At 37.1% G+C, this 23,309-nt stretch overlaps 2 protein-coding genes across 3 annotated transcripts in view; one reads left to right on the top strand and one right to left on the bottom strand.

Annotated features, from left to right (window-relative positions):
- The first annotated feature begins 48 nt into the window (after nt 1-48).
- Nucleotides 49-23,309, top strand: part of LOC145978622 (SUN domain-containing protein 1-like) — a 75,091-nt gene continuing 51,830 nt past the window's right edge. The window contains exons 1-2 of one of the 2 annotated variants that reach the window (XM_083111354.1): nt 49-161; nt 9,649-9,799. The gene's annotated coding sequence lies outside the window, so the exon portion shown is untranslated. Of the gene's footprint in view, nt 162-9,648; nt 9,800-23,309 lie in introns of those variants that run through there. The other variant, XM_083111355.1, reaches the window with a different exon arrangement.
- LOC145978615 (uncharacterized) overlaps nt 13,399-23,309 on the bottom strand; it is a 47,283-nt gene continuing 37,372 nt past the window's right edge. Inside the window, exons 3-4 of the mRNA XM_083111344.1 lie at nt 16,176-16,338; nt 13,399-14,214 (exon numbers count right to left, since the gene is read on the bottom strand). Coding sequence (XP_082967470.1) covers nt 13,717-14,214; nt 16,176-16,338 — 661 coding nt within the window. The 3' untranslated portion in view covers nt 13,399-13,716. The remainder of the gene's footprint in view (nt 14,215-16,175; nt 16,339-23,309) is intronic.

Below are 23,309 nucleotides of genomic sequence, written 5' to 3' on the forward strand. Positions count from 1 at the left end.
TCTTTCACATCTGTTCATTCAGAGACTGGTTCGAAATTCACCATTTTTTTTATGTTCTATCCGCAGAACACTGTATTTTGTGTTTGCGATCTTCACGAATGCTGCTTAACTTTTGGTTCCCAACGTTCAACTTCATAGCATTGTTTATCAAGTGTGCAAGGGTAAGTCAAGCAACATAACTTTTCCAAATCATATTAACTTGCTTGTCTGCACCACTCTCAGATTTTATTCTCAAAGTTTACAGATTTTTCAAAGCCCACTAATATTTAGAAAGGTGTCAAATGCCTAAAAGTGGTTATGGTTATAACACCATTAAGCCTTGTTTCCATGATTATGAAAAACTAAATATGCTGACCAAGGCAGTAATTTATTTTATTAAAAACATAAACTAAACGTAACGTTTCAACCTTCTATCAAGGTCTTCTTCAGACTCTGTATCAAGTACAAAAGTGACAAGATACAAAAACAGGGCATTATATATACACAAACATTACTCCCTCCAGACTATTTAGAAAGTTGTTTGGAACTTTCTAGCAGGTGGCTTTCACTTGCCAACTGTACTTTCACCTAAAAGGCTAAACACAATTACTTCCATATAGAATGTGGTTGGACTTTTTTATCTCACGCTCTTTTTCCTTCATTTTTCTTCCTTCTCCTCTCCTCTTTCTCTCTTGTCCTTTCCACTCTTTCTAACACCTTCTTCCATTCTTTGTTTAAATTCAGTCCCCCATTCCAGTTCATTGTGTCTTCTTCACCTTTCTTCTCTATTTCCTTGGCTTCCTTCCATTTCCTCACTAGCATTCTCTTCTCCCTTCCTATCTGCTTAGCCTCATCCCACTCTATGTCATGTCCTGTTTCTCTCGTGTGTTTAAATATTGCATTTCTCTCTCTCTTAAGAAGTACATCATCCCTATGTTGTTTCAACCGGTCTTTCAGCCTTTTTTTCGTTTCTCCTATGTACACACTCTGACATTCTTTACATTTCACTTCGTAGATAATCCCTTCCTCTTCCTCTTCTCTGTTTTCCTTTCTCTTGTTTGCATTCTTCGCTATTCCTAAGATGCTTCTCCCTCCCTTCCTGTAAGTTTTAATTCCCGCTTTCCTAAGCACTTTGCATATCTTTTCTGTGGCCTTCCCCATACTCCTTATTCCAAACCTTCTCTCTTTTTCTTTCTCTTGCTCTTTTTCTTTATCTTCCAATTCTCCCCTGCCCGTTTTCTTCCTTCTTCTGTTTATGCCCAGTCTATCCTGCTTCTCATAGCCATTCTTTTCCAGCTGTTTCCATAGGCTATTTATTTTGCCTTCTTTTTCACATTCTTTCATGCATACTTTCTTGATTCTGTCCTCCATATTCTTTATGAGAAGAAAGAGAAAGGAAAACAGAGAAGAGGAAGAGAAGAAGAGTGTGTACATAGGAGAAACGAAAAAGGCTGAAAGACCGGTTGAAACAACATAGGGATGATGTACGACTTAAGAGAGAGAGAGAGAAATGCAATATTTAAACACACGAGAGAAACAGGACATGACATAGAGTGGGATGAGGCTAAGCAGATAGGAAGGGAGAAGAGAATGCTAGTGAGGAAATGGAAGGAAGCCAAGGAAATAGAGAAGAAAGGTGAAGAAGACACAATGAACTGGAATGGGGGACTGAGGTTAAACAAAGAATGGAAGAAGGTGTTAGAAAGAGTGGAAAGGACAAGAGAGAAAGAGGAGAGGAGAAGGAAGAAAAATGAAGGAAAAAGAGCGTGAGATAAAAAAGTCCAACCACATTCTATATGGAAGTAATTGTGTTTGGCCTTTTAGGTGAAAATACAGTTGGCAAGTAAAAGCCACCTGCTAGAAAGTTCCAAACAACTTTCTAAATAGTCTGGAGGGAGTAATGTTTGTGTATATATAATGCCCTGTTTTTGTATCTTGTTACTTTTGTACTTGATACAGAGTCTGAAGAAGACCTTGCTAGAAGGTTGAAACGTTACGTTTAGTTTATGTTTTTAATAAAATAAATTACTGCCTTGGTCAGCATATTTAGTTTTTCATGGTTATGGTTTTAACCTTAATTTGAGTATGAATAAAATGTTTTGACTTTTAAAAAGCTTACGTTATGTACATTTCGGATCCGATAGATACCACTCTGTCAACCTTGAGCAATTTGAGTAATTCAAGATGGCGTCCAATATGGCGGACTTTCCAGTTAATGACTTACATCTCAGTAGTCAATGGTCGTAATCAGAAAATGTTTTTTTTTTAGTCTTGATCCTCATTAGAAGGACTACGGAAAAGATTCTGTTTAATTTTTCGCCAATATCAGTGGTTTTTACCGTAATCTAAAAAGTAATCTTTAAAATATGTAAATTTTCTAGTACTTTTTGAAGTTTTTTCCTTAGCTATAACTTTTGAATAAATAAAATGACAGGAAATTGTTTGGAATAAAAGTAGTAGCCCAATTCATAAGCTTTAAAACAATATAAGTTTTAATGCATTTGAATGAAAAATACGCTATAAAATGTGTCCCAAATGGATGATAGTACCAAAAAAGCGCGTCTTTATTACATGACGGCGGCTAAGCCCCGAATCATTGACTTTTTGGTAAAAGCAAGAGACTTAATAGGATTAATTGTTATATCGTTAAATATATTTTCAGTCCAGTAGCCAATTTATATCTGCACCCTGGCGGCCGCCATATTGAAAATAATCCGCCAAATTGGATATTTTTTGATTTGATATATCTCGAAAACGGTGTCCCCTTTCAACGTCCGGTTTTCTCAGAAATGTTCCAAATATTTAAGAGTTGTATGTTGCGGAATAACACAAAGTGTGCTTGCATGATCACTGTTCTGATTATATATATACGTATATATTTAATCAGGTTACAGTGTGCGAAGATACAAACGATCTTAATTCAATCCACAATTTAATCAATAACAATGTACCTGCATGGTGCGTTTAGACTGCCCGCACCGAACACACCAAGGATTGTAACATGCTGGTGCAAATGAGTCGCATAAAAATGAACAACACAGAAAAGAATAACAAAATCCGTTCGATGTTCTGCTCAAAGTTATTCGTGTGCGAGTGTTTGGTGGAAGGTTGTGCCCATCTTGGACGATGGAAGAACAAGGGAGGCAAAGGAAAGATCTGCAACTCCAGAATATATTAGAAAACGTCGTGGAGAATTATTGGAAGATCAAAAAACACCACTGAAAATGTGATTTTCCACACAAACTCTTCATATATAAAGGAAGTGACGTTTCATCTACGCCTTACTAGAACAGCATTTTGTGTAGAATATTTTTAATTTTCTTCTGATGGTGTGATGAAGAGGACGAGCATTGGCCGCCCTAAATCCAATCTCTGTGTGTTTTGCTTTTTACTGATGAAAATCTTCAGTTGCCAACGAAAACATTGGCTTGATTTAGCAATAAAATCTAAATCTTCCAAAAAAAAAAACATTTAAAAGTTATTGATTTTATTCTTTATTGATTTAGTTTATTTTACTTCGTTTTTCTGCCACTTTTGGCTAATTGCGAAGATGGGGATGAGTGATGATATGATGAGATTTATGAATGGACACTCATAAACAGCCATGCCCACGCCGGGATTCGATCCCGGGACCCCTGGCGTCGTAATATTTAAAAGTTAAATTGTTTAACATTTTATACATACGTACGAACATGGGTCAACGATAATATTTTTATTATTATCATTATTATTAATGCTTTAGATGAAGGGAAAAAATGGACGAAAAAAGTAAATTTTACCCCTTTGAAAGGGAAATTGTGCTTACAGATTGTGGCAACACTGCTCAAAGGCTTGTCTCAAAACAAAAGATCGACGATGTTCGGGGAGATGTTCGATTGTCTGAGCGAGATCCGTAACATTAACTCCGAATAGACTTCGTCTGTGGTCTATACCAACCAATACCTACTGAAAGCACTCTCAGCGAGATACAGAGAGAGAGAGAGAGAGAGAGAGAGAGAGAGAGAGAGAGAGACAGACAGACAGACAGAGAGAGAGATAGATAGATAGATAGATATATGGCCTCCGTTATGCCATTGTCAGGGTCTCTTCGATAGCGCAGTGGCTCACAATGGCTTTGGAAACAAATTGCCTTAACGAGGGATCGAATCTGGAAAATTCTGTTCCGTATCGCAATACGCTACCCACCCGAACCGATATAGCAGGCCTTTGAAACAAGTTGCCACCTGAAATTCATGCCTCTTCCTCACTTTTGACGTTAAAAAAATGTTAAAATTACATAATTAAATAATGAAAATTAAAACTTTGACTTCCCAAACTATGCAGCAGGTGCAGAAAATGACAGATGAAAGAAAGGCACAGGAAGAAAAAATGACTACATGTATACCTTTTTGGATTATGTTTAAGTGTAACGTTATGTATTTACTTTATGCTCGTGTGTGTAATATGAACTGTACTGCCCTTTTGTTAACGTGCGTTTATTTGTGTGTGCGTTTATAAACTATACTTTTTGTATTCCTTTTTCATTATTTTTCTTTTTCTTTTATTGGTTGATTGATTTGGTGATTTAAGTCCACTTTATGCACAGTAAGGCTAATCGGGACTGGACCTACAGTTTAAAGTACGATCCGAACCGCTATGTGCCTGACCCCTTGATTACAAGGCGACGACGCTACCACTGCGCAATCGGGGAGGCCCATTTCTTTCTTTTATACTTTATTGCTAAGATGTGAGATAATGATTGGATTGATTTGGTGTTTGAAGTCCACTTTATGCACAGGAAGGCTAATCGGGACTGGACCTACAGTTTAAAGTGGAATCCGAACCACTATGTGCCTCCACCGGATATCGAACCCAGGACCCCTTGATTACAAGGCAACGTCGCGATGTGAGATAATGTTGAAGTATATGGTTAAGTGGAAGAAGATGCATTATAGTCTTAACTTCGCCTTGTACACAAAGCCGAAATAAGAATAGGCATAGCATTTGCACACTTGTTTGAATAATTCAATTTTTGTATCAAGTTTCAACAGGAAAAGAATGGCCTCATCATGAAACAAGTAATATTAGTATTTAATGACTAAATTTTTAAGGGCCTTCTCGATAGCACACTGGTTCACACTGCCCTCTTTTAAACAAGGAATCCCGCGTTAAGTTTGTTAGAAACCAGTTGAACAATGTTTCGAATCCACACACTCTCAGAGAGGGAGAGAGAGAGAGAGAGAGAGCTTCCGTCGCAGAGTGGTCAGCATTACGCGCTACGATATCTGAGGTCACAGTTTCGAGTCATGATCAAGCAGGCACGTAACCAGGATGAGAGCTAAGAGGGCTGAAGCTCCCACCCCCCCGAAATCCTACAAATATCTAATTTATAAAGCGTGTAGTAGTAAATAATTTTACTTCCTTAGCAGGATTAAACATTAGGTCGAAAAAAGTTAGTGTATAATAAAGGTACCAAGTTATGTTTTTATATTCTGCCATTTAATCCAAAGAATAAATGGATCCACAGCTCTCAGAATGTATAGTTTTCCTTGTGAGAGGTCACATAATATAAACTTTATGAGTAAAATTTGGCTCTAACTTTTAAAGCTTTTTTTTAACGGAATGTGCAAAAGTTAATATCAAAATACAATAACTATGAATTTCAGTACACAAACTGTACAAAATGTAAGAAAAATAATGGACAACAGTGTTGGATATTCACTCATACGGTTTATCGAGTAACAAAGTATAATAATAATAATAACAACAACAATACATTTGGATTAAAATTGGTTTATTTTTAATAACTTATAATAGTTATTATTGTAAAATGACAATTATAACCGTGGTTATAGTTATTATTATCAATATTATTTCTACTAATCCAGTTTTATCAGTGACCTGCCCCCTCTACAAATATTTCTAGCGACGCCTGTGCTGATTAAAGATGAGCCCCTCCCGAAATAAAATCCTGGCTACGGGCCTGTGACCAAGGCATGTGTCCATGCGCGCCGACTACGTGGGTGCTCCGGGGCTCGAGCACCCACATAAATAATCTTGTGGGTGCACCTCACCCACAAGATTTTTATTTTGATAAAAACAAAATAAAGTAAATATTTCTCACTTGCCATTATCAAAAAATAATAAGCAATTAAAACATTGAGATGGAAGTTAAAATTTCTAACCTCTAAAACATAATTGTTTCAAATGTGTTTGTGCAAAGGCAACCAAGCAACACATTCCCCCCTTCCTTGCCTGTCTCTGGCCAAGTCAAAGGCAGTCCCCACAATATCAATGGAAGTATATTGACATTACCAAAATTGAAAACAAATTCATAAGTGCAAATGACGTAAGAAGAAATGTGTTTTATATTGAAAGTTAACATGTCATGATTATCTTTATTATTATTTGGTACATAAAGTTAGTCATTTTGTAGTTTCTGTTCACAACAAAATCCTTGCATAGTTCTTTCTGCAATACAATTGAAATGATTTCCATTTATGAAGATTTTTTTCATTTTAATTTGTATGAATGTGGTATTTTCTTTTAGTAACGTGTTGATAATATCATTGCCTCTTGCAATCATTGTGCATGCAAGTTGTTTAAAGTATACAATACTTGATAATTATAGATCTAACCGCCATTGATATGCACCCACAGAAATTTTGGAAAGTCGGCGCCCTTGCATGTGTCAGTGTGTAATTTCTTTGTCACAACATCCATTCTATCAGTTCATCCTTATCCTCATCGCCGGTAGAAGAGCCACTTAAATTAAACGACATATAAATAATTGTATGTGTGTCGTTCCTGACGATATTTCGAACGATATGTAACTATTTGTACCACACAACTCGACACAGATGTATATTACATGGTCCGGGACATATATTTCACCATTAAGTTTGCAATAGTGTGTTTTCATTTGGAAAACTCACTGAGCAACATGAACTTTACGCAATACATCCATTGTAGACAACTTCCTCTTTTTTCGATGTCTTTCTTACATCGAAAGCAACTGATGACGTGTAAAATATTGGAACCTTGAAATTCAATGCCTTTCGTGCATGCCGATTGTAGTTAGCGAGGAAGTCTATTGCACAGATTTGTATGAATTTCAAGCTAGGATATCCTGCTTGCTTGACACTAAAGCGGGCCATCCATTTACAAGGAAAACGACACGGAAATGCTCCAAGCCCTGTCACGTGCCTAGTCAGCCGCGCACAATCGTAAATACGGAAGAAACTAGTTAGGGAATGCGACAACAGATGGCAGCGAGAAGGAAAGATGGAAAGAATACTGATTGACGAAATAGGAGGATACTGAATAGTATGATATCGATTAAAACAAATTAGAAATAAGTGAATATTGATTATAAAAATGTATATAAAGTATAAGAAACATAAATGTAAATAGAAATTACGATAATTAAGGATATACTCATATGTTAAACATACAGCGAAGTTAAGAAGTTGAGATGTTAGTTCAAAACTGGGTTTTATTTCGGTCTTTCGATCGAAATTGTTTTTGATTAACTCTCTCGTCAGTGTTTGGTTCTTGGTGGCGCTATAGTCAAGTTTAGACGCCCCAAAGCACTACGGTTTGCGCTAGTTCCTTTAGACGGAATGGGCCACAGGTAGCGCTATCCCTTAGCGATCTTAGGCTGTTCCATTTTGGTTTGGCATAGGAGGTGGCGCTATATCCATATTTGTCGCCTCTGAATACATTGGAGCTTTGGTTCAGTCCTCGATGCCTAAGAAAAGAGGGAAGCGAGCAGGAAAAAGAGTTCGCGAGTATGTGATGGAACGTCGGCGACGAGAGAAAGGAGAAACTATACAACCGCCCGTTGTTAGCAACGACCCTCTGGGATTGAAACACGATATTTTTCGAAGAGAGAGATAGATTTCAAACCAATTCCAATCGACATACCAGATCAGAAGACGGATAAATATGCTGAGAATCAAGGGAGTAATGAGGACAATCCAAGAGAAAAGGGAAAGAAGTAGTTGATCCATTTCTTCAAAGATAGAAGAAATATATGATTGATGTAAATAGAAGAAGTATATGATCGATGTAAATAGGAGAAATAGATAATCCATGTGGAAAAGAAGAAATCCAAATAAGATTTTGTATAGAGGAAAGAAGAAGGAGCCTTTCCTTGTCCCACAAAAGAAATCCATAATAGAAGAAGAAGGCCAGCGTCATAGAAGAAGTGAAAGAAGAAATCCAAATAAGATTTTATATAGAGGAAAAAAGAAGAAGCCCAAACATCCTTTGTTGTCTGGTTCAGTCTCTTCCTTGTGCGATGGTGTTACATACCTTTCCCCTGTTTTTGCGTTCTGGTTAACCTTGAAAAACCGGTTCTGAAAATCTATCGACGCGTTCTCTGATTAGTCAATCGGGTTCTTTCTTTGTTCTGGCGTTCTAATATAATTTGACCTTGACCGCACATCCCCCAAATTCCTCTGTCTACCCTCACCGCGGTTCACCGTCTCCTGTCTAGCGACTCGGACCACCGTCTTTCATAACATAAACCATATAACATTATTCCTTAGTACACTATAATTATTACCGTTACATATCGTGGGTTCGAGTTCCAGGACCGTCTTCTTTCGTACCATTACCACCCTTCATAACGTTTCATAAACCGCAAACCCTTATTTTCAATATTATAAACATTAATATTATCTTTTCATACATTACATACTTTGCAGTAATAAACATAAATCATATGCATAACATTTAGTACCTCTCATTACCTTCTATTTACATATTTTTCATAAAATAAATAATTAAAAATTCATAAAAGTTATAAATATGCAAGTACAAAAATGTAAATTATTCTAATGATATGCAAATTTATTCTAAATACATGCTAATTAATTCTAAGTACATGCAAATAAATTATGAATATTAAATACCGACCGTCCTTATCTCGTTCTTCAACTACTAACTTATAGTTTAGATGTGATAATGGAAACATAATGCATTCTCTTATATTCTTCATGTACAATAATAACTGTATCAGAAATCATTGTTAAAAATAAGCTTTAAAAGGCGATAACTATTTAAAAAATATATAATAAAAGCGCCCTCACAAACTTTGACACATAATTAGAAAAAAATGACAATAAAAATATAAATGTATGTAATGAAAATATTGTAAATGTTAATTAGTGCACGTCGATCATTTTCAGTTGCCTGTATTTGCTTTTCGATTCCCTCTCCATTTGGGTCTCGGTCTCTTGAATTACCTGTATTTTTGGGACTGTTTTTGCACTATTTTCGGGTCCCTGCCTTGTGCTTCACTGTGTGTTTACCTTAAAGGGGCAATTTTAGTTGACATTTCCCTTAGTATTTAATTATCCTCTGCCGCATAAAGTGGCTCTTGGTGTAAATGCAGCCAGAGCATGGGGATGATCACATCACCTCCAAAATGGCCAAGATCGAGAATGTGTGGGACCCTACCTACCCCCAAATGCACCTTTATGAAAAATACAATTTTAACCTTTAATCCAGACAAGGGACCTGCCATGAAATTGTTACTCTCAGCTGGTACTGCCACTTTAATGACCTTTTTCTATGTTACAATTGAGCGAAAGTATAAGAACAAAATGAACACTACCCTCTTTAGGGTAAATTTTAGAAACTTGTGCAATTTGAGTAAAGAATATTTTTTTAAAAATCTTGCAGGACCAAAGGTGAACTACAGTTCTCTAGTTATTGGAACTCCTCTCCATGTTTCCCCATCGTGATTGCAAAGTCCCTCTGCCAAGTTCATTGCTGGAAGACTGCCTGGCTTCGAACAAGGATGTGTAGTTAATTGCTTCAGTATGGAGAAAGGGTGAGTTTAGTCACAACTAATGCTATTACTGGACGGGACCTGCTATAATAAGGATGGATAAAATTTCTCTGCATAATAGCAGGTTCTGTCCAGCCTGTTGGGGAAAGGGAACATTTTATTTTGTGCCAAAAACAAAAGTCATTTTTATTGACTTGGGGATTTCTTTCGGGGCTTCGTGTGTTTGTTTAAATCCACAGGAAGGCTAATCAGGGACTGGACCTACAGTTAAAGTGGGATCTGAAACTGTTTGTGAGTGTCCCTTCACTCATTGTCGTGATTATCCAAAAGTGGGAGAAACGAGACTGTTGGATCGAGAAATAAAAGACTCGCTGCTAATATCCTTTTGACTATATTCTCAAGAACATGAACACAACAGAGTAAAAAACATGACAATCTTCATACTTTCTCTGCCCGGGATGACAGTAATATAAAACAGCATAGAACAAACAAAATACTGCACAGGCTACTGCCCAGAATACAGAGTAAACAATATTGCCAGGTGCCAACTCACATAATATCTAACAGAGACATAAAATAACAAAAATCATGATTGCAAAGGCCCTCTGCCATGTGCTGTGTTTGCTGTATGCTCACAACTAATGTTTTTACTGGACGGAACCTGCTATAATCAGGATGGATAAAATGCCACTGGATAATAGTAGGTTCTGTCCAACTTGTCGGAGGTTGGGAGCTTTTTTATTTCATGTCAAAAACAAGTCATTATTGACTTGGGGAATTTTTTCGGGGCTAGCTCAGGGCAAGGAATACTGTAGGCCTAATGAGGTATTGCACTTGTGTTTCAAATATTCCATTCATGGTGGACAAAAACAATTACAATTCCTTCAGGAATAAGTGAAAGTGTTCCAGAAAAAAAAAAGCAATGCTTACACAAAATTTTATTTTATTTTATTTTCAAAATGCAATGATATAAACAATATTTTTTTTGTTAATTATTTATACAGCAAAAAAAATTAACTGGAAGTTGCACAAAGATTTTATTTTCTAAATGCAATGATAGAAACATTTTTGTTGTTAATTTTCACAGCAAAATAAATATACTGTGAATCCATTTAAAACAGTAAATTGTACACAAAGCATAAATGATGTGTAGTTTGCAGCAACAGATATTACACTACATGTTGCAATTATGAATCTTGAGTAGAGCTGAGCCGATACCACCATTTGCCGATGCCGATACCATGACCGATACCCACCGATGCCGATACCAATACTTGTATAATTCCAGTACAAAATAACAAAGGCTAGTTACCGAGTCATACTAACTCGTCACATCACTAGGCACGTATTTAGAAATATATAATTTGGGGAGCCAGTCAGAGCCAAGTGTCTCAGAAATATGGTAATAAAATTGTTTATATTTAATACGTTAATATAATTATTTGTAATAATATGAAAATTAATTAATTAGTACTTAATTTCTCCGATGCGTATGGAGCATTGTTGTATGTAACCACAGACTAAGAAACTGAGGAAAGACAACGTTAATACTTATTTTGTTCTTTCTATTTTGACTAAAATATATTGCTATTACATAAATAGTATTTCAACTATATAAAATTGGGGAAATTGAAGAGGGGGCATTGCACGAAATTCGCTCTTGAAGTTAGTCATTTAAAAAAAAAAATACATGAAACTAAACATAAAAATACATGGTTATTGACACACTCATCTGAAACCTTATTTAAATGAAAGTTTACACTATTCTGAACAAAAGAAAACAAACTTGAAGTTTGTACGGCAAACCTGAGGGAAGATACCATTATTTATAACCTAATGAGTGTCATTCAAAGTGGAGTCGCAAGTGGCGTACACGGAGATTTTAAAATGCGCGTAACCCCTTGACCCAAAATTGTCATTTTTGTAATCAGCATTAAAAGTTCTATAAGTATACCGAATTTAATCAAAATCTGGAATGGTGGGTGACATGGCCTGGATGAATTGACATGGAATGACCCTGGGGGTAGTGCCACCACCAGAAAAGTTGACTGTGAGGCAGTCTCGACATATCTATGTTCGATACTCGTTTCTTCTCAAGGTAGGTGCCACGGTATGCTACAGACCCGGGTTCGAGTCCTGATGGAGCCTGTTTTTTACGCAAAAAAATATATGTAGTATATCTCCTGTGTGTGCCTATAATCTTCAAGAAGTAAAGATTTACTTTTTATAATTGCTTTATTTAAAGTTAATTTGATGTGTGTGAGTGTCTAAATAAAACTAACGTAGTACAAATAGGGTCTTATCAAGGTTTGTGGAGGCCCCTGGGCAAAATGTTTTGTGGGGGTCCCCCCATTTCTTTATTTTTTTTTACTAGGAACTTTATTAGCTCAATATGTTAATATGTATGTTTTCAGCAGTTGAAATGGTAGACCTGATTTTAGAATCAGTAGTCATTCACAATCGATCATTTTGTCGTTCAAAAGTACAGTTTTGTGTGCTTGTCTTCCATTACTAGCTAACGTGAAATTGAATGTCTTGAAAAAATACCAGGAAAAAATGCCAATAATAATAGTAGTAGTAAAATAATTCCATTATTATTATTGGTATTATTATTACTATTATTATTGGCACGTTTATCCTCCTGGAACTTGCCCCCCAGACAAAAATTCGTGGTTGCGCCTCTGATTCGTGCATATTCGTGATGACAGCAATAAACCGTGCTCATGCTTGGCGCGAGGGTCAACGACCTTGAGGGGCAGAAAAGGCCGCATGCTATATTGATGAACATTAGAATTATGTGTGCTTTTGAAAATAAATTCAAATTGATAAGGAGGTAATGTGTACGCAATATTGGCGAGACCATCATGATTGCTGCAAATTTGAATATGAAGAGGTCTGCCAAACCTTTTGTGTTCGGGAATCTTCGTCTGATGCAGGTTGGAGGTCATCACGAATATGCACGAACAGGCTATTCTGCAGTGCCCTCTGCCAAACCAGCTGACCTTGAAATATTAGTTTCTCGCGATTATATGACAAAATATAAGATTTTCACAAATATAGTTCCATGAAATATTGCTATTCGTCATTGAACGATGTAATTTTCAAAGTTTCTGCTATTCATGTTGCTGAGAAAATCAATCTCGAATAAAGGGTTTTGACGTCAACACGTCTAATGGGCAAGTTTGCCAAATCCTTGCAGAAGGTAACAGCTTCGTCACAAAGGCAAGCATTTCACAATTATACTTTCAATAGAAATGATAATGAAAATACATTTCCTTGCTTAAAAAACTTGATTGATTTGTAAAATATCAAAAGGTTTTAATCGATACTGTTGTATTCATTCGGTGTTTGTTAAACACATTTTGTTTCATAAAAATGTGGAATGTAATATGCTATGAATATACTTTCCAAAAGTTACAAATATCTGTCATGTTGCATATTTCACCATAACACATACTTTATAAGTTAATGCAATAAAAATTCGGGTTGAACCGATGACGTGCCATGGACACAAAGGCCTTTTATATAATGAAAGTTTTGACTCAGCAGTAATTGGCCTTGCATCATGGTCGTATATATAATAATAGGGTTATACTTACTGCAGTCAAATGATAGTACAGTTTCAATGGTTATAATTTAATTATTACCTTTTATTATTGATAAACATTTTTTAATTATAACCAATAACATTTTCTCTGTAAACAATGTAGACATAAATATTAGCTTCATGTAGGCGTACATTATTTTATTTAACTTTATTAGAGTTAGGTTTTTACTTTTGAAAAGCTACTTTTGTGTGCGTGTGTGTAATATTAATGTAACTTTCAAAATCTTCAACCAGTGTATCAAGTTATGTATCTGATTGTGTTGGATCTCTGTTTACTCTGTAAACTGGTAACGTGGTGAAATTTTGAGATGTTGTGAATTTGATCATTAATAAGTGTTTGCGTTTGGACTCGTTAAATCTTTCCCTCATGTAGGACCATGTCTTGCATTGCGTTCCCGGTTGCTTCATAGGCGCACACGCCAGGTTGAGCAAAGAAAATCTGTCCCGCGGGACATACATAAAGCTTCGCCTTCAGTCCCAGTACGTCATCTCGGTTGCATATGTAGTAGTTTCTGAAATCTCGGGACGTTGGATCGGGAAACCTCCCTATTCCGGGACACTGGAACTTCGAACCACCGGGACTTTTCAAACTGGACATCTTCTTGCAGGAGTGAGAATCTCCGGAGCAGGTCTTCAGTTTGGAGTCGCAGTGGGGCGTGTCCTGGTTGAGGCTGCACCGGTGGACCATGGCGGGGGACGCCGACGAATCGGCGTTCCTCTTGCACACCTGCAAATGAGTGCAGTTGATGCAGAAGATCCCTGGACCGTCCGGGCACCCCAGGTCACGTGACAGATGTTCCGATTCCAGGGGCTTTACGGGAACATCTTTGCTGGATTTCTTGCATTCGTGCTGGAAGTTAAGGTAAGAGCATTATCAAAGGCAAAGTTTTAAGTCCATTTTAAGCTCAGATAGACTAATCGGGACTGAACATATAATTTAAAGCAAGGTTGTTAAAGGTACAGGAATTGTAAATAAATTCAATTCCCGTCCGGACAAGAAAATCATTTTGTGAATGGGTTCTAAACCAAAAAGAACCTTTTTATGTTTAAAGTATTTCAATTCGGTCCAGGAACCTTTTTTTCTGATCACTTTAAATACGGTCCAAGCTGGTATTGTAATGAACTTGGACCGAATTTAAATTGTGCTAGAAGAAAGGTTCAGCTCCTGTTGATGAACCCAGTAGAACCTATTAGAATTTATAGGTTTCTGAACCTTTAACAACCCTGGTTTAAAGAGGGAAGCGAACCGCCGTGTAATGTGTTTCCTTCGTGTTTCGAACCCGGGACCCCTTGAATAGAAGGCGACAACGCCATAGGAAATCCAACAGCATTATCGTTTCATCGTGTGTGTGTGCCCGCGCGTATGCACACTGTGTTGTGCAAGGACGCAACGTTTAGCCAGTGACATTTATTTCTCATGGCCGCGTGCACCAACGCCGATTATTTGGAAGTTCAGATGAACGAGATCAATTGTAATCCACTCTAAATGAACTTGGTTTAAAGATTTGCATTGCACCAACGAAAAACGAGGTTCAGGAGATTCCGTTCAACGGATCCGAGATTAATTTGTAAGGCTATACCTGATTGGTTGGCTAAAACAAATGACAATCAAGAACCCAATAGAGTAATGTGATGTGTTAAAGTGTCAACATGTAGGAGAAGAAAATAATTCGGGCTGCAAACTTCTATGAATTTGAGAGATGTACTAATCAACCTTGTCAATATGTACAAGGATGTAGTGGAGTGTAAAAAAATAATATTAAAAAAGAACTGACGGTACAACACAAAAGAGAAGGAGAAAGCATGGAACCTTCTTCTACGGGACTTTAATGCCTTACCAAATGCATTCGATTTTGAGAGAACAGCGTATGCTGAACCTCGCCCGCTCAATAAAGATATATTATTATTATTTCTATTATTACTGTACTGTGGTAAGTATTTGAATTTTTCATTTCTTAATTCTTATGTATTTATATTGTCGTGTCGTGTAAATAGCCAGTAACATGTATTTTCGTAAATTTATACAATCACATTTCCAACACCATATAGCAATATCGTAAACATTGCTGTGTTATAATTTACCTTGCACGTAATATATGACATTTATATATGTTTTGTGTTCTGGGATAGAAAGTACAGTTTATAAACATTACGACTTTGCACCACAGAACCACAAATTATTATTATTATTTTGGCAGTTTTTAGTTTACATAGTTCTCCAATTATCAGCATTGTGCATCCAACATCTCTAACGTTTGCACGCCCTCGATATCACTTTCCGCTCTTTTTATATTAAAAAACAACTGCCTGCAGTCGAAGCGTCAGTATCTTGAACCAGGATCAGACACCAAAACGGTCGCGAATGGCCGATCAGAAGATAAACTCGTTTTGATGTTCCTAGATCGCGATCAAGTGTTGAACCGTCTTCGTGCAATGGAATTTTCCAGTGATCCCTTCCCGATCCGAGTTTAAAATTTGATTTTCGTTCGCGCACACGGCCATCAGTCGGACATTGAAATTTTCCCACTCATGGCCACAGATACTAGCCCAGATATGGGTGTTTCTTTGCACAAGCCCTTTATCAATTTATTCTCATCGTTGCGATTGGAAAGGAAAGTGATAGAAAGAGATGCTAATAACAAAAATAAGAATACATTGTTCAAATATGGGTATCGGTTCAGCCCTGAAGCACAAATAAAGACAATTATTAAATTATAAGAAAGAAAAGTATATAATTTAACAGACCCTTGAATAATGAAAGAACATAAAAGAATAACATATATTGAATAAGGAAATAGATGTTTTCCTTACATCTTTCTGCGGCACACAAGTCCCCTCAGCATCAGAAAACACTTTATCGTGGTCGCAATACCACATTCCAGCGAAATCTGTAGTATTAGTTTCTTGGTTGTAAAAGCAGGCCATGACACCCCTGCAATTTTGTGGATAAGCGAGCATTCCAGGTTTTGGGCACCTGAAATAAACATAAATAAATCCGTATAAAATTAATGATTTACATTAACATTACATATAAAGGGCTTGATGCACTACATGATGAGCCACAATTTGGGCGGTTTCATTATTATTATAATTATTACTAAGCACGAAGTTTAAAAAGAATTACTATGAACAGCATTATTCTGAATGGTTAACACAGTTGAATAAGTCTAGCTTTGAAGAAAGAAGGGTAAATGTCTGTTATATCGGAGACACATTTCTTCATTTTTAGAGAAGAAACTACTTTCGGAAATGAGTTTCTGTAGCATTTTGAAAGTTCGAGGAGGTATTTTCTCACCGTAGAATGCTGCACAACAAGAAATACGCACTTTTGATATAATAAACTTGCATTTTGTGCAAAGCGACAACATTATACCGTTGTTTCCATTATGTTCCTGCAGATGGCGCGAGCGTCGAAAGTCACGCGTTCTCGCCAGTGTTTCCAAACGTGCCCTTTTTTTAAGAGAATTTTTTTTAACTATGCTTATCTAACCTAACCCAACCTAACCTAACCTTGCCGGAAATGGTCCGTGGGGCTATCGTGAATGGTTTTTGGGGCTATCCGTCAATGGTTCGTGGGGCTATCGTGAATGGTTTTGGGGCTATCCGTCAATGGTTCGTGGGGCTATCGTGAATGGTTTTTGGGGCTATCCGTCAATGGTTCGTGGGGCTATCGGGAATGGTTTTTGGGGATATTCGTCAATGGTTTGTGGGGCTATCCGTCAATGGTTTGTGATGACATAATGAACACGAAAGTAGGTATTTTTTGGTTAAGAAGGTTGAAACACTGCATAGCGGATGAAAATCGACAAGACACATGCACGACGCGCGATGATGCACAGCTGTGCATGCCATATTGTATGTTCCGCAACGGAAGACGGGAACCAAAAGAATTACTCGTAACGTGAAAAATCGAAGTTATTTTCGTGAAAAAAGCATAATGGCACCTTCAACTATGTTCCGCAATACACAATTGGTAAGTACGATCCATCCGAAACACAAAATATCCGATTTTAATGTGTCTCCGATATAACAGACATTTACCGAAAGAAGAAAAATTAAAAGGAACAATTTTGTACAGAAGATTTTATCTTTCCAAATAGATAGTGAATACTTTTTGAATAATATATCTTATAAAATTCCCATATATTCCCAGAGGAATATCTCAATTCTAACATATCTAAAAAAGGCCAGAGGTTTAATAGCTGAACTTGTGAAAGCTACAATAGGAACTAATTAATGATGTATGAGACTGTAGGATCCATTGTAGTATTTTATAATTATACAACGTTGTACATATATTCAATTTTGTAGTTTTATATCACCTATTTTGGCATAGTGATGTACCTGGTGGTCAAATCGTGCTCATCACTTAAACTATTATTATTATTATTATTATTATTACAAATAATGATGTCGTTCAACTTCAGACTGATCTCTACAGAATGACATATTGGTGCAAGATTATTGAAATGTTAACTAACCTGAAAAAGTGTAAAGTTTTAAGATGTCCTAAGAAAGTTCATTACATAGTTTCTAACTAATATATTTATCAAAATAAAATCCAAGTGTGCGACAGCCATAAAGACTTAGGAATATTAATAGACTCCTCTCTCATATTTGATGAGAACATTTCAGAAATTTGCAAAAGAGTAAAGAAGATGCTTGGTTATATATTTTTCTCATGGAAAGTTTTTTTTTTAAAAAAAAAAGAAAAATATACCTTAAAATACCTGTATAAAACGATAGTTCGTCCTATTCTTGAATATGCTAATGATTTATGGTTTCTGACAGCCACTATCACCTTCAAAAAGTCGAATCAGTTCAAAAACATTTTACCAGGTTATTATGCACAAAGTTTTCAAAATAATTACTATGACCAGCATTACTCTGAATGGTTAACACAGTTGAATATGTTTACCTTAGAAGAAAGAAGAAAATTGAAAAGGATAAATTTTGTACTGAAGATCTTAACTTTCCAAATAGACAGTGAATACTTTTTGAATAATATATCTTATAAAATTCCCAGATATAGGGTGTCCCATAAAGTCCGCAACTTTTGAATCTGGCGCCATTTTTTAAATGTTTTGTTGGCAGCCCTGTTCTTATCATTTCTAGTATCTACTATCACTCCGATTTGATTAGCAGTTGTTGTTTTCTTTATTGTTGCAGGTGTTGCCATGGAGCGGTTAACAAATGAACAGCCCAAAAACCACACCATACGGTCGTCCTTTGCGGGTGCATTTGATGTTCGTGGGTCACTCGTGGATTTTCAGTCCCCCAAATCCTGCAGTTTTGTTTATTAACAAATCCACTGAGGTGGAAGTGGGCTTCGTCGCTGAAAATGATGTTTTTTGCGAAATTTTCATCCCCTGCCAGTCTCTCTTCAATCCATTCGCAAAATCGTCTTTTTTTTTTCGATGATCCGCCGGCTTGAGTTTCTGCACTAGTTGGATTTTGTATGCATGCATGTGAAGGTCTTTACTCAAAATTATTTGCAATGAACTGCGTGGAATGTTCAACTGCTGTGACCGTCAGCAAATTGATTTCCTTGGACTTACTGGTACACTTTGTTGCACTACTGCGATTTGTTGAGCATTGCGTTGAATGCGATTTCGCCCAGGTGATGTCACAGTAGCAACAGAACCAGTTGTTTCGAACTTCTTTATCAGCCGCAGAACTGTAGACTTGTTGGGTGCTTCATTTCTTCCGAAAACCGCGCGAAGTCGTCTTACCGTCTCGGCCCCATTTTTAAGATTTTGATAATAATATTTCACGATCAGAACGCGCTGTTCATTTGTGAACCGCTCCATGGCAACACCTGCAACAATAAAGAAAACAACAACTGCTAATCAAATCGGAGTGATAGTAGATACTAGAAATGATAAGAACAGGGCTGCCAACAAAACATTTAAAAAATGGCGCCAGATTCAACAGTTGCGCACTTTATGGGACACCCTTTATTTCCATATGTATAACTCAATTCTTACATGTCTAAATAAGGCCAGAGGTTTAATAACTGAACTTGTTGAAGCCTACAATTTGAATTTATAATGTTGTATAAGATTGTAGGCAGTGGCGTAGCGTTATAGTACGCCCGTACTCCCGGCGTTCCCAGATTTGAAATTTCAAAAATGCGTAAATGCTGTAAATATAAAGTAAAACGTGACTAATTTCATATATGTTTGACCTTCATTATGGCATTATAATAGCTATTTTTCGCGATCCGCTTGCAACGCTCCACTAGAGTGCGCGTCAAATCTCCTGCATATGGCCTTGAAGTGCTGAACAGCACCAGCGAATCGCAGACGTGCGGCGTTGCCTAGTTCAGAACCTGTTTCACCTCGCTACTAAATCGTGTACCTGGCGCTCGGATATAAATATATTATTTCAAGTATCAGTAGTTCAACAGATGGAAAGATAATGAATTTGCGAGTATGTACGAAAAACAAGCGTGATTGTAGATTATACCGTTCCCTCTGTAGAAGCAATGTTATTATAAACGTATTTGCATTGTATCGTTTTTGTTCTCCCTTCGTTCCTGTTGCATTCCGAAACTTTCCGATTAGCGAAGGGAACAGGGCAGGTTCGTTTCCAGTGATGGTAGAAGAAGAAATTGACGAAGAGGATACCGTCACTGTTCGTTTTTCCCACGTCTTTAGTGTGTGTGTACAGCATGTCGTTGAGTAAACCAAGTGGTAGTGATAGCGAGAGAAGAGAGAACAATACAGTGTTGTACGAAGCCAGGCACGACAGGTGATTTTTCAGGTGTACAATTTTTTTTAAAAAAAAAATGTTCGAGTGAAGAAGAGATCAGTAAAATTGACTTTAAGAAGTGCCAGGCTCTAACAGCTCAAGCGTGTGGTGTGAATCAAGCTACCGTTTCTCGGATATGTTCGGGGGCAAAACAATGTGGATCGGGGCCTGCTCAAATGTTTCAATCACCTAGAAAGCACATTAACGTACCAAAAAAGAACGACAAACTTACATAACTTTGAAAAAGACGTAGTTCGTAGAACCGTCTTTGAAATTTACGATTGTGGCGAATTTTCTACTGCCAAAAAGATAACGTACTCTTTACGGGACAAAATATCTTACAAAGGCTATACAACTTCCACCTTGAGAATATTGAAACAATTATGCAGTCCCTCTGGCATAATCAGGTATGTTTTTTTCTCCCATTAAGTTTATTATATGTTATATTATCTAATGTTCCGTGCTCTCCGTGACAAGGCGTTTCGCTCAACCACGCTGTCTCTTTTCCGTGTGAGATTTCGACATGGCACCGCTGCAGTGCGCTGCTATTGGCTATTGCCATATGCAGGAGATTTGACGCGCACTATAACAACACTCGTTCTAGCATTTTTTTCAATGCCTTTCCTGGCCGGACGCCGGGCAGGTTCGGCGTAAAGGACTCCATATTCCTTGCTGCCTTTCTGGAGGGAAAGCTTGGATCTGTACAGCACTCGCGCAAATGCTCTCTCATACGAGACTCTCACGGCAGCCTGGGCTCCCCCACCTCCTGCGGTAGCTTGCGGTGACGCATGCGCACGAAGGTTTTTTTTTTTTTTTTTTTGTAGTGGACGGGCGAAGTTGAGCGTCGTTGTGTACGTGGAACAAAACATATAACATTTTCATGCGCACGAAGGATTTTTGTTTTGGGGGAGGGCGGAGTAAGTGGCGTTGTGAACGTGGAACGAAGAATATAACGTTTCCACCTTACTTATCGGAAAAATATGCCCACTGTTGATGAAATCGTACACATAAAATCACACTTCATATTCTTACATTGCAATAACAAATTAAAACACGTACCTGTGAATGGTGCCGTATCATTCAATGTGGGGTCCAACTGTTCATAAGTAATCTTTCAAGTGAACCTCTGCATCCAACACACGGTTAAGTTGAAGCTGAGTCTTGAAAGGTTTGTGATATTATCCTCATTATTTAAGAAAAATCTAGACGTCTATACACACAAGTTCACTGTTTTTCACTCTCGTATCTATAAAATTTTATAATTAATATTCGATGAAGATTTGTTTCGGAAAAAATGACCTGACCAAGATTCGAACCTGGGACCTTCGGCATTCCGTGCCGAATTATGTACAATGTCCCGGTATTTTATGATTAAAAATATATAGAGTATAATACAGATGTCTATACAAGTTTACTAATTTTCACACTCGTATCTATAAAATGTTATTATAATCATGTACAATGTCCCGGTATTTTATGATAAAAAAATATAGAGAGTATAACACATTATTTACAATTTCACACACGTCTAGGCACATTATTATATGTTCAGTGATGATAACATTGTTGCTTTTACGGCAAGTTTCAGCACTTCCTGTTCTGAGCGCGGCTTGAAAGATTTTTTTGCAGATTGGATATCTTCTTCAATGACGAGTGCATTTGAATCTGTTATTGCATCTGAAGATCCACAGATAGAACCAATTGACCGACACACTAAGTGTATATGCTTACACATGTTCCACTTAATGTTTGCGTCAATACATGTGCAAGTAAACTTATGAATGCAAGCATAGCAGAGTTTGCATATAAGGGAACATTGACAATTGGGCTCAACAAGGTTAACAGTATACAACTGAGGAACCTTAGAAGATGAGGCAACGGTCCAACTATTGTCACCATTTATGAGCACAAGGTCAGAACTCATCTCCAAGGATTTATTATGGCGAGCTCAAAGATTTTTCAATTTGGAAGTTATTTTTCCCTTTTCAGTAATGATTAGACGGTCATACAATTTATCCTAATTAGCTGCATGATAGCGTGTATTGCTTTGTCCAGTCTCTTGACGGTTTTTCCTTTCAAAAACAGATGTTTCAATGTTCTGTGCATAGATTCCAAATGCATGTTTGTGTTGATTCCAGCATTTATTCTGTAACAGTAAGCTCAAATCTTGCAGCACTTCGTGTAGTTTTGTTGGAAATAAAATGAAAAATCTTTCTTGGCTTCGTCCTCAGTAAGTTGTTGCACAATAGTGTCTAACATAAGCTGAAATGAAGTTTCATCTGTTTCCTGTAAAAGGGTCCTTAACAAATTGTATGTCTCTTTCTGTTTTTCTGAATCTTTAATTTTGGAGAGATTCTTCTGCCAGACTCTAAGCACATGCCACGTCCAATACAGGTGTTTCTTTGGTTTGCCCATTATGTCTCGCCATGAGTTGTAAAAAGTGTCTGCCATATTCGACATAAACACATTGCAGCTTATGTTGTCGACCTTTTGTTTCACAGCTTCGAAAGAAAGCCTCAGGCTTGTGGAATCCATTTTGTTTGATATGAAAAAGGCACAAGGGAACCCTTGCCTTAGGTTGTCAAGAACAAGCAACGTTGTCATTTCGAAGCCATAAGCACTCATGCCATGAGTGCTGTCGGCACATATGACATCTGATCCAAACTTCCTAAGTATTTCTTCTTGTGCCTCTGTCATTATTGCAAGAATGAAATATTTTTCTTGAAGTTGTGGATATTCGAGTAGAATGACACCTTGTGGCTTGTACATTAGAATGCAGCTGTTTTCTAGTTGCTTTTCTGTTTCAACCCAAGCTTCCACGCTGACTACATCATGGAATGCCTAACTGCTTCACTATTCAAAGAAAAATCTCTCTCAATATTATACAAATCGCGCTTTGTTATCAGTTGTTTTCGCTTCAGTTCGTCTTTGATCACGGAAGACCACACATTTGCTAAAATGTCGTCATATGGCACTTTCATTGCAATTTTCGTGGCAATTTCTTTTCGTTCAACTAAATTTAAATATAAGTGAGCTAACTCATTTTTGTGGCCTACATGTGTTGCACAGTATTCCACAAGTACCTGCCCATCTTCACGTGAAATTATCTTAATCCTCGCAGGACAGTAGGCATCAATTTTTGAGGAATCCTGTATTTTCAACTCTCTTTTTCTATAATACTATCAGGTGAAA

This window comes from Lepisma saccharinum, chromosome 25, assembly GCF_977018435.1.
Source record: "Lepisma saccharinum chromosome 25, izLepSacc3.1, whole genome shotgun sequence".
Classification (NCBI taxonomy): domain Eukaryota; kingdom Metazoa; phylum Arthropoda; class Insecta; order Zygentoma; family Lepismatidae; genus Lepisma; species Lepisma saccharinum.